This window comes from Bison bison, unplaced genomic scaffold (assembly GCF_000754665.1).
Source record: "Bison bison bison isolate TAMUID 2011002044 unplaced genomic scaffold, Bison_UMD1.0 scf7180017864189, whole genome shotgun sequence".
In the NCBI taxonomy this organism is placed as follows: Eukaryota; Metazoa; Chordata; class Mammalia; order Artiodactyla; family Bovidae; genus Bison; species Bison bison.
In genome coordinates, this window is record NW_011494761.1 from 2,184,668 (window position 1) to 2,197,583 (window position 12,916).

A 12,916-nucleotide genomic window follows, 5' to 3' on the forward strand; every position below is an offset into this window, starting at 1 on the left:
ACTCGGGGAAGTGGCCTGGGTGCATGGAGGGCGGGGAGGGAAGCAGGGGAGGGGCGGGGAGGGAGCAGAGGAGGAAGGCTGGAAAGGGCAGCAGGAGGAGGCAGGGAAGCGGGGCAGAAAGGCTGGGGCGGAGAAGAGAGAGCGGAACACAGCTTCCAAATCCCTCTCTCTTCTAGTCTACTGGGACTAACAAGAACACCGTGTGTTTGGATATGTTGTGCAAAACATATCCAAACACGGGAGCTGTTTATCTACCTCAACAACACAACAGAAGAATATGCAACCAGAAGACAAAGAGAGAATACAGTAATAAAAGAGGAAGGTAAGTTAAACGATACAACTTTTTCAGAGCTGCTCGTTGTTGAGCAGCTCGTTGCACGTGACTGGAGCACACAAGGACTGGGGCCCCAGGCTCCTCGGTCCACAGAATCGTCCAGGCAAGAATGCGGGAGTTGGTTCCATTTCCATCCCCAACAGAGCTGCTAATAATGTTTATATATGACCAAGAAAAAAAAAACTTTTATAATTAACAAAATCTAAATATGAAGACTATTTAGTCACATTTACAACTATAACCAGAAATCTCTGTTAAAAACATAATGTTTCTCTTTCCATTTATTTCCAAAGCGTATTATGAAAATTTTAGGACAATAAAATTGAGCTATAAAAGCAAAACTAAGCTATAAAATGACTTGTGATTTTAATGGTACTTAAATACAGGTAGAAAGAGGATCAATAAAGACTTCTAAACAAATATGACTTTATTTTTCTTATTTAATATTAATTCAATAAGTAAATCTGAAGGCTGAGGGAAAATTTTAAACATTCTTTGCACCCTATCACAAGTACTACATAATTCTATTTAGTGTGAACTACTCAAAAATAGTTTCTACCTCAAAAAGAAAAAATTATTCCATTTGATAATTTGTCTATTTAGGCTTATTTTAATAAACCTATATGTTAATCAGTCTAAGTGGATTCACTCCACCACTTATAAAGATAACTTTCAAATGATAAAAATAAAAGTCACTACAATAAACATTATTCCTAATTGTGCCATACCTTTAGCTACAGCTTCTTTATATTTCTCTTTGGCAGAATTCATTTCTTTTATTAATTGTCTATAGCTGGTTTTTAATTTCTCTAATTCTGTCTTTGTAACCTGTCAAAAAAAAGAAATGCAAAAAGATTTTTAAAAGCTTAAATTTACATCTGGCAAGAACTTAAATTTCAAAGCATTAACTGATGCATCTTTTACTGCTTATGAGTCAGAAGTGCTCTTTAATATATAATTATAAACAATAAACTAAAATTAGCTTAGAAACTGGTGATAAATTCAAAGCATATGAAAAAAAGAAAAACATTTCTTAAAAAGAAGAGCAAATCATAAATTAGTGCTGTCATTACCTAAAATTGAAAGGCCAATAATTTATTGCTATTTACAGAAATATTTTCTCTAATAAAAAAACTAATTTAAAATTCTTATTTTAATCATACAGAATAACTCTGAGTGGTCATAATTCATCATTTCTAATATGAATTTTTTTTTTACACTGTAACATCTCTGAAAAGATGCATCCAATTAATGTTGACCAGGCAGCATTCATGACAGTGGTCACAGCATGCACACATTAACTTGGTTATTATTTCTGCAGAAAGGCTTGACAAATCCAAGTCCTTGACTCTGTAGTCAGCCATAAAAAGCGTTCAAGAAAAAACTGAGAATCTTAGATGGTATCTGAAAAACATCTACTAAGACTTCTGAGAAGAGTTAAGAAATCAGCACCATTAAAAACTTGCTAAAGGGACATAAGCAACTTGGAAGCAAGTCCCAGAGCCTACTTTAAACAAATTCTGCATCACCAAAGCTCTTGACAGCATGGAAGACAGCACTGTGTAAGTGAACAAAAATGTCAACAACTATGATAGATATGTGCTAAGTCGCTTCAGTCGTGTCCACATCCTTGCAACTCTATGAATTGTAGCCCACCAGGCGCCTCTGTCCATGGAATTCTCCAGGCAACAATATTACAGTGGGTTGCCATGCCTCTTCCAGGGGATCTTCGCAACCCAGGGGTCGAACCCACATCTCTTATATCTCCTGCATTGCAGGGAGGTTCTTTACCACTAGCGCCACCTGGGAAGCCCCATGATATATAGATACCGTTCATCATTTAGTCAATAAGTCATGTCCGACTCTTGCAACACCATGGACTGCAGCCCACGCGGTTTCTCTGGCCATGGGATTCTCCAGGCAAGAATACTGTAGTGGTCCACCATTTCCTTCTCCAGGGGATCTTCCTGACCCAGGGATCGGACCTGCATCTTCTGCATTGCAGGCGGATTCTTTACAGACTGAGCCACCAGGGAAGCCCATGATACAGATATAAATAGAAATGACTTCAAATCATTTCCTTTTAAAAGAAAACCTCAGTGGTTAACATGTTTTAATGGACTTTACCTTTTAGAGCAGTTTTAGTATCACAGCAAAACTGAGCACAAAGTACAGAGATTTCCCATTTGTCCCTCATCCCTACTCGTGCACGGCCTCACTGATCAACATGCTCCACTCGAGTTTGTCTGTACGTTTGTTACAACTGATGAACCTATAAGAACATATCATTCTCGCACAAGTACACAGGTTACATTAAGTTCCACTCGTGGAGTGTATTTTATGGTTTTGAACAAATATACCATGACATGTATCCCACCACTACAGGACCACACACAGATGTTTCACCGTCTAAGACCCTCCGTGCTCCACTTGTTCACGAACCCCTAGCAACCGATGATCTTTTTACTACCTTCACAGCTCTGACTTCTCGAGAATACCATATAGGTAGAATCATATATATTTTTCAGATTGGCTTCTTTCACTTAGTGGGCCTCCCTGGTGGCTCAGATGGTAAAGAATTCGCTACATTGTGGGAGGCCTGGGTTCAATCCCTGGGTTGGGAAGATCCCCTGGAGAAGGGAATGGCAATGCACTCCAGCATTCCTGCCTGGAGAATCCCATGGACAGAGGAGCCTGGCGGGCACCAGACAGTCAGACACAACTGAGCAACGAACACTTTCCCTTCCTTTCACTTGGTAATATACATTTAAGGGTCCTGCATATCTTTCTTGGTAGCTCATTTCCTTTGAGCACTGAATAATATTCCATTGTCTGGATGCACCACAGTTTATCCATTCATTACTAAAAGACATCTTGGTGGCGTCTACGTTTTGACAATTATGAATAAAGCTGTTATAAACTGCTATGTGTGGGCTTTAGTGTAGACATATGTTCTCAACTTCTTTGGATAAATACCAAGGAGCTCAATTTTTGGAACCTACGGTGAAACTATTTTTATTTTTGTAAAACACAACCAAACTGTCTTCAAACCGGCTGAATTATTATGTAATCCCACCAGCAATGAATGAGAGTTCCTGTTGCTCCATAACCTCACCAGTATTTGATGTCGTCAGTGTTCTGGATTTGGGACATTCTAATGTGGGGCAGTGGTATCTCATTGTTCCTTTAGTTTGCATTTCCCTGATGGCATAAAATTTGAGCAAATTTTTATCTGCTTATTTGCCATCTGTGTATCTTCTTTGGTGATGTGTTTATTTTTTCATAAGGTTGCTTCTTGTCTTAACGGACTTAGAGTTCTTTCTGTGTTTTAGATAACAGTCCTTTATCAAATGTCCTTACAAACTTTGTCTCCCAGTTTACAGTTCATCTTCTCATTCCTTTGATATTGTATTTTGTAGAAGTGTGGTTTTTGGTTTTTTTGAGGAGACTGTGTGTGTGTATGTGTGTGTATAAATATATATTTGCAGTAGGCAAGAAATATGGACACTTCCATCTGCATGACTGCCCATCACAGTTTACTGCTCTGGTCTCAGGGAACTGAACATTTTTCAATTGGGCACACCTTTAAACTGATGTATCCCATTCATGTCTGTTGTTGAAACCTGTCTGAAAATTTTCCCAATCTGATTCATTTTATCTTGTGTATCAGGCTGCTTTCAGCTCATTGTTCTTTTAAATTTGTGAAGTCATTATATAGCTTATACTTGCTTACAGACGACCCAGAGTATGCTTGAGACTCTACTGCGTCTGACTTTCAACGCTCTTCAGTTCAGTTCAGTTCAGTTGCTCAGTTGTGTTTGACTCTTTGTGGACTGCAGCACGCCGGGCCTCCCTGCCCATCACCAACTCCCAGAGTTTACTCAAACTCACGTCCAGTGAGTCGGTGATGCCACCCAACCATCTCATCCTCTGTCATCCCCTTCTCCTGCCTTCAATCTTTCCCAGCATGAGGGTCTTTTCTAATAAATCAGTTCTTCACATCAGGTGGCCAAAGGATTGGAGTTTCAGCTTCAGCATCAGTCTTTGCAATGAACACTCAGGACGGATTTCCTTTAGGATGGACTGGTTGGATCTCCTTGCAGTCCAAGGGACTCGCAAGAGTCTTCTCCAACACCACAGTTCAAAAGCATCAATTCTTCGGTGCTCAGCTTTCTTCACAGTCCAACTCTCACATCCATACATGACCACTGGAAAAACCATAGCCTTGACTAGACGAACCTTTGTTGACAAAGTAATGTCTCTGCTTTTGAATATGCTATCTAGGTTGGTCATAACTTTCCTTCCGAGGAGTAAGCGTCTTTTAATTTCATTGCTGCATTCACCTGCAATGATTCTGGACCCCAAAGAAATAAAGTCTGCCACCGTTTCCCCATCTATTTGCCATGAATCTGATGGGACCAGATGCCATGATCTTTGTTTTCTGCATGTTGAGCTTTAAGTCAGCTTTTTCACTCTCCTCTTTCACTTTCATCAAGAGGATCTTTAGTTCCTCTTCACTTTCTGCCATAAGGGTGGTGTCATCTGCATATCTGAGGTTATTGATATTTCTCCCAGCAATCTTGATTCCAGCTTGTGCTTCTTCCAGCCCAGGGTTTCTCATGATGTACTCTGCATAGAAGTTAAATAAGCAGGGTGACAATATACAGCCTTGATGTACTCCTTTTCCTATTTGGAACCAGTCTGTTGTTCCATGTCCAGTTCTAACTGTTGCTTCCTGACCCGTATACAGGTTTCTCGAGAGGCAGGTCAGGTGGTCTGGTATTCCCATCTCTTTCAGAATTTTCCACAGTTTGTTGTGATCCACACAGTCAATTCCCTTACCTTCCTCTAAATTCTGTAATAAAGATGCCACACCCTTGGAGACTAGAGTCACAGCTTTGTACTTTGAGTCACATCCAACGTAAGTAAAATTTCTCAGAATGAAAACTCACGATGTCCTTTGCTGTATGCCACGCATGTCACATACATTTCTGCAGAGCTATAATTTTTTAAAAAAGAGAGAAAGGAGGGAATCCCCTGGCAGTCCTGCGGTTAGGACTCTGTGCTTTCACTGCTGAAGGTCTGGGTTCAATCCCTGGTCGGGGAACTAACATTCTACAAGCCGTATGGTACAGCCAAAAATGAACATTTTTTTAAAGAAAGAGAGACAAAAAGGAAGGGCAGAAAAGAGAACAGAAGTCTTACATTTTTATGAATTCCAGCTTATCAATGATTTCTCCATGGATCATTTTGCTGTTCTATCTAAAAAATCATCTCCATATCTAAGGTTATCTAGGTTTTCTATTTATCTTCTAGGTGTTTTACAGTTTTGAATTTTACATTTCAGTCTGTGATCCATTTTGAGTTAATTTTTGTGACTGGTGTAAAATCTGTGTAAGGATTCATTATTTGCACATTTTTTTTGTCCCTGTTCCAGTGCCATTTGTTGAAAATATTAACTGTTCTCCCCTGTGCTGACTTTGCCCCTTTTTTCCAAAGATCAGTCAACTATATTTATATGAATCTACTTCTGGACTCTATATTCCGTTTCACTGACCTATTTGTTTATCTGTTTATTTTCTTTCACAAACGCCAAACTCTCTTGATCAGTGTCTTTATAATAAATCTGAAAGTCACATAATGTTGGTCTTCCAATTTTGTTCTCCAATGTTCTGTCGCCTACTCTGGGTCTTTTGCTACTCCACATGAATTTTAGAATCAGTTCGGCATTTGCTGGGATTGTGATTGGGATCTGTATTAAATCTATAGTGCAAAATGGGAAAAACTGATATCTTGACAATATTGAGGACACAGGATAACAATTATTTCTCCACTGATTTCTCTCATCAGTTCAGCATCAGTTCAGTTCAGTTCAGTTCAGTTGCTCAGTCGTATCCAACTCTTTGCAACCCCATGAACCGCAGCACGCCAGGCCTCCCTGTCCATCACCAACTCCCGAAGTTTACTCAAACCCATGTCCATTGAGTCAGTGATGCCATCCAGCCATCTCATCCTATGTCATCCCCTTTTCCTCCTGCCCCCAATCCCTCCCAGCATCAGAGTCTTTTCAAATGAGTCAGCTCTTTGCATCAGGTGGCCAAAGTATTGGAGCCTCAGCCTCACCATCAGCCCTTCCAATCAACACCCAGGACTGATTTCCTTTAGGATGAACTGTTTGGATCTCCTTGCAGTCCAAGGGACTCGCAAGAGTCTTCTCCAACACCACAGTTCAAAAGCATCAATTCTTTGGCGGTCAGCTTTCTTCACAGTCCAATTCTCACATCCATACATGACCACTGGAAAAACCATAGCCTTGACTAGATGGACCTTTGTTGGCAAAGTAATGTCTCTGCTTTTGAATATGCTATCTAGGTTGGTCATAACTTCCCTTCCAAGGAGTAAGCATCTTTTAATTTCATGGCTGCAGTCACCATCTGCAGTGATTTTAGAGCCCACAAAAATAAAGTCAGCCACTGTTTCCAATGTTTCCCCATCTATTTGCCATGAAGTGATGGGACCAGATGCCATGATCTTAGTTTTCTGAATGTTGAGCTTTAAGCCAACTTTTTTACTCTCCTCTTTCACTTTCATCAAGAGGCTCTTTAGTTCTTCTTCATTCTGTCATTGTTCTCCTATAGATCTTGTACATACACTTTGTTAGATTTATACCTAAGTATTTCATTTTTTGAGGTTCTAATGTAGATGGTATTGTGCTTTTAATTTCATATTCTACCTGTTCATTGTTAATACATAGGGAAGTGATTGATTTTTGTATGCTAACACTGTATCCTGCAAAGTGAAATCAGTCAGTTGTGTCTGACTCTTTGCAACCTCATGGACTGTGGCCCTCCTGGCTCTGTCCAAGGGATTTTCCAGGCATGAATACTGGAGTGGGTTGCCATTTCCTGCAAACTTGCTACAACTGATTGTTTGTTTCAAGAGTTTTTGGTTGATTCTCTCAGATTATCTACATAAACAACCATGTCATTTGTAAATAATGACATTCATTCCCAATCTGTATACATTTTATTTCTTGTCCTGGTCTTGTTTCATTAGTTAAGATTGACAGGATTTTTTTAACAAGCAGTGGCAAGGGGGGGACATCCATGTCTTGCTCTGATCTTAATGGGAAAGTTACATGTTTCTCACATTTATGTATGATGTTAGCTGGAAGTTTTTTGTAGATATTCTTTATCAAGTTGAGGAAGTTCACCTTTATTCCTAGTTTACTGAGAGTTTTTAATCACGAATTGGTGGTAGATTTTGTCAGATGCTTTCTCTCCATCTATTCATATGCTCATGTAATTTTTCTTTTTAGTTTGTTGATATAATGGAGTCCATTAATTGATTTTCAAATACTGAACCAAACTTTCACAACTGAAATAAATTCCACTTGTCAAGGTGCATAAATTCTTTTTCTACACTGTTGGATTTTATTTCTCAATAGTTCAAAGACGTTTGCATCTATGTTCATGAGAGACATTGGTTTATAGCTTCCTAATATCTTTGTCTGCTTTTGGTGTTTGATAATACTAGCATCCTAGAATGGGATTGGTAAGCTTCTCTCTGTTTCTTTTTCTGAGGTAAGTCTGTAGAAAAGTGGTGCAATTTCTTCCTTGAATGTTTGATAGAATTCACCAGTGAAGGCATCTGAGCTTGAAGCCTTCTGAGCCTGGTGCCTTCTGTTTTGGAATATTATTAATGATCGATTCAATTACTTTAATAGATACCTGCCTGTTCAGACTGTCCATGTCATCTTATGTGAGTTTCAGCAGATTGTGTCGTTCAAGGTATGCTCCCATTTCTCCCAGCTTATCAAATTTATGGACACAGGGTTGATTAAAGAGTATTCCTTCATTATCCTTTTAATAGCCATGGGATACATAGTCATGTCTCCTCTTTCACTTCTGATATTAGTCATTTGTACCCACACTGGTTTTTTGTTAGCCTGGCTAGAGACTTGTTGATTTCATTTACCTTCTCGAAATCAGATTTTGGTTTTGCTGACTTTTCTTAATTAGTTTCCTGTTTTCCTTTTCACTGAGTTCTACTCTAATTTTCATTAGTTCTTTTCTTCTGTGTACTTTGGATTCAATTTGTTCTTCTTTTTCTACCGTTTCTTCTAAGGTAGAAGCAGAGATGATTGATTTTAGATATTTCTTTCTTTCTAACAAATGCAGTCCATGCTATAAATTTCCCTCTAAGCACTGCTTTTGCTATATCCCACACATTTTGATAAGTTTTCTTTTCAGTTTCATTTAGTTCAACATATCTTTATATTTTTCTTGAGATTTCTTCCTTGGTCCATGGGTTATTTAGAAGTGTGTTGTTTAATCTCCAAGTATTTGGGGATTTTCTAGCTATCATACTGTATCAATTCCACTCTTTTAAATATATTTTGATGTAGCTTATAACCTGAATGTGGAACATCTTGCTGAATTGTGCAATATAAGCTTGAGAAGAATGTGTATTCCCCTGTTTGTGCATGAAGTAGTCAATAGTGTCCATCACATCTGGCTGACTAATGACATTATTGAGTTCACTCTGTCCTTACTCACTTTCTGTCTGCTGCATCTGTCCATTTCAGATGGGGGTGGGGGAAAGGTACCGAAATCTCCAACTGTAATGGAGGTCCACTCATTTCTCCCTACAATTTTAACAGTTTCGCAGTCCTACCAATATTTTGATGCTATGCTGTTAAGCACATGTACATTAAGGATTGTACTGTCTTCCTGGAGAACGGACCCCTTCAACATTCTGTAACTCTCCTCTTTATCCCTGATAAACGTCCTTGCTTTGAAGTCTGTCTTATCTGAAATTAATATAGCTACTCCCACTTTCTTTGTATTAGGGTCAGTACATCTTTCTCCATCCATTTACTATTAATCTGTATGTGTCTTTATATATAAAGTGGGTTTCTTATAGACAACATATAGTTGTTGCCCTTTCCTCAGATCAGCCAGGCTCCAGCTCAACAGCTTCTTCTGAGGATAGACCTTGGTAGGAACAGAATGCTCTAACCTGTCAGAATGGTTCCCTTTCTCTTCCACTGCCAAGATCATGAGTTTTTTTTTTCCCCCCTATATTCACTGTGAGTACCTCACAGAGATTCAGGAGGTAAAAGTCACAAGTGTGAAGACCCCTCAATGAGCGGGTCCTCCTGGAGTTTTCAACCATCAGAGCGTCCAGAATTTGTCAGTTATAGTTCGGGTTTTTCTACACCTAACACTTGTTCTTTCTTATCTCTCCTTGCTATTCTTTGGAACTCTGCATTCAGATGCTTGTATCTTTCCTTTTCTCCTTTGCTTTTCACTTCTTTTCACAGATGGCTGGATGGCATCACTGACTCTATGGACATGAGTTTGGGTGAATTCTGGGAGTTGGTGATGGACAGGGAGGCCTGGCGTGCTAGATTCATGGGGTCGCAAAGAGTCGGACACGACTGAGCGACTGAACTGAGCTGAACACTTGTTCTCAAGTCTGATGCTGCTCTGGTTAGTTGTGATTCTCTATTTTCACTTGTCCAGTTTGGGGGACAGTCATTTTGCTCTGTGACCTAACTTCTCTAATGGATCTAAGAAGAGTTGCTGATTTTTCAGTTTGTTCCAATTTTTATTTGCTGTTAGGATGGAGTGACAATTCCAAGCTTCTTACATGCTGGATTGGAAAATGGAAGTCTTAACTTCTGAAGTTGCTAAAGAACCAATTCACTGTTCGTAAACTGGCAAATTAATGTCTAAAAGCAAGTATTTGTCTTACCTTTCTTGCATGATCTATACCTCATGGCAACCAGATAGCTGATACAGGAAAAACTTTTACTGAAAATTCCAGCTAACAATTGCATCAGGAACGACAGAAGTAAAATATTGTCGTTTTACAACCTCCACTGAACTAATGGATCTGAGCAGTGGGCATCAAGTGCTTCATTAGGTGAAAGGCTGAAGAGAAAATTTTTAATAGATTGACAAGGCTGGCAGCACTGGTACCTGTTAGCAGATAATATATACCTCTTGTTATGAAACAACAGGAAATCTATACCAGCCCGAAATAAACAGCAAGAGTATTGTCAAGCCTCTAGATCTAACTTCCAGTTTGCTGGAAAACTGAAGGATAAAGGAATACATGAAACTGCATTACAAGATACTAACAGCAAAATCCAAAATGAAAGAATTCAAGTCTATTGAGTAAGTTACCCAGTTTCTTTAAATGCACAGCATTTTAAAACTGGGGTGGCAAGGAGAGCCTACAGATTAAAAGAGATTATTAAAAGGCAATGTATAAGCCAGGTTTGGATCATGATTCAAATGAACCAACTGCAAAAATAACATTTAACAATTATTTCAGCACAATCAGGATAATTAATAATATTAAGGAATTATCTTTATTTTTAGGTGAGTTCGTAACATAGTTTTCTTAAAGAGTAATTATTTAGCAATAAATAATATTTACAGATAAAAGTAAAAAACTGGAATTTTCTATAAAATTATCCAATGTAGAAGAAAGGTAGGTGAGAGTACAGATGAAAAAAACAAACCAAAATATTGACTAGGTGGATGGACAGGTCAATGGGAGTTCATTTAATTATTCTCTCTTCTTCTGTACACTTGAAAATTTTCACAATTAAAACCACTGTAAAAAGTTAGGCAGAAGGGACAGACACCAGTTGTGAAGAAAATTTAGAAGTATCCCAACTAATTTATTTTGGCAGCATTTCTTTCGTGTGAATATATAATCACATATCTTACAATCAATCATGTTTTATATTCAATAAAAATAAGATACTACTTACTAGAGACATTGAAATCTATTTCTTACCAGAAAATAGTGACTAAACACTTTTTAAAGTCAAACAGGATATAGCATCTCAGTGAATCTAAAACTCACACTAAAGAAAGAATCCCAGAGTGGGAAGACAAACCTTAATCATCTCTGCCTCGATCTGCTGATGGACGCCTATGTAACTCTTCTTCACCTGCTGCTTATCTTTGATCATCATGGTGAGCCTGTGTAAGGGCCCGGAATTCAGGTCCTCCGCATGTGTCTTCATGATCCTGCTGAGCTGTTCCGTCTGCTGAATCATAAGTAGCCAAGACTTTTTAAAAAATAAGAAACAAAATTAGCATTTGTATTAGAGGCTTCCATTTCACTGTGTTCAGGAACCTTAAACATTTAGTTTTACACAAATTATTACACTAATATAAAAATAACAGGTTTCTGGCAATTATGCAATAAGCTATATGAATGTTTTGTATACAACATCTTTAAATTCAAGCACAAACGCTTCAAAATTCAGTAAGCAGAGAGTGTGCATGACAGCAGGACAGGACTGAGGGCTCATGGAGAGCCCACTCTTGCAGCCTCACTGCACCACTCCTTGTCTGCCTTCCACTGATGGATTGCTTCTGCCCACACTCTTCCATGGTCTCAGTAAGGAAACTACTTCCCAACAGTCACATGCAACAGAAGCTCACCCATCTTCACTGTAACCTGGCTCTCTGCGGCATCTGATCCCACCGACTCACACTTCCTGAAACTCTCGCTGCTGGTTTCTACGGCCTCTTTTCTTCCAACATACTGACCTGCCTTCCTCCCTTTCTACAAATTCCTTCTCAATCTTTATACCTGCTCTCCTTTTGCTGCCTATGTCTTAAATACTTGAATTCTCTAGATTTCTATCTTTTCTCTTCTCTTAACAAATTAGTTAGAAACCATTCGTTGTTCTAGCTTAACATGTTGCTTCAACAGCAGACACACATCATGCTGGGTTTGGGACAAGTGGGCACATAGATACAGCTGAATCCTATTCAGAAACAAGTTTAGTTTGGTCAGAGAGGATCCATATTAAAGATATACACACAAAAAATAGACAAGGCATGTTTGGATATTTCTCAAAAGTAATTTTTCTACACTATTACTTTTGATCTGTGAATGAACAGAATTAATTTCATTACTGTTAGTATTCCAAGGTAATCCTAAAACAAAATTTAGTAAGTATCTAAATCATAGGCTAGCCTAAAGGAAGCAAAAAATTCGTGGTCACAGTCAGAACTCTCCAGGGTCTAACTGGGTATTCTTGTGTTTGATACACTGCAGTATATGTTCTTTTTAAAAAAGTAATCTTTGAGGACATTTCTTTAGGGAAAAAGGTCATTTTAGTTGTAAAATTTCAGTTGCTTTTAAAAACACAAGACAGGTAGCCTACGAACTCATCATATTTACTTTCAAATTCAAAACCCTGAGTACTAAGATGCTCTTGATACCATAAAGCCATTTAAAACTGACGTAGCTCTTCCATTAAAATATAAAATTTAAGGAAGACGAAAACAAAAAACTATACAAATGTGGATTTAAAATATAATCTAGACTGCCCTAGTAACTGCCGTAGCTCTGCCTTTTTCATATTTTCACTCTAAGAAATAGAGGGTTAGGAAAACATTCTATATAGCATGTGCAGAATGTTAAGGCTACCAAAAATAAAGTGAGAAGAATCAATTTCTTTCTCAAAAAATAAATATCCTCTATCTTCAAAAAACAAATATTCTCTAAGTGCTTTGTAGCAAAAATTTTTTGTGTTTCTATGTA

The 12,916-nt window shown here is 38.3% G+C and overlaps 1 protein-coding gene across 1 annotated transcript in view; it reads right to left on the bottom strand.

The window, feature by feature from the left end:
• The window catches only part of FER (fer (fps/fes related) tyrosine kinase), a 419,822-nt gene that overhangs the window by 365,297 nt on the left and 41,609 nt on the right, over positions 1-12,916 (bottom strand). Inside the window, exons 2-3 of the mRNA XM_010843789.1 lie at positions 11,253-11,426; positions 1,063-1,162 (exon numbers count right to left, since the gene is read on the bottom strand). Of these exons, the coding sequence (XP_010842091.1) occupies positions 1,063-1,162; positions 11,253-11,426 (274 nt within the window). The remainder of the gene's footprint in view (positions 1-1,062; positions 1,163-11,252; positions 11,427-12,916) is intronic.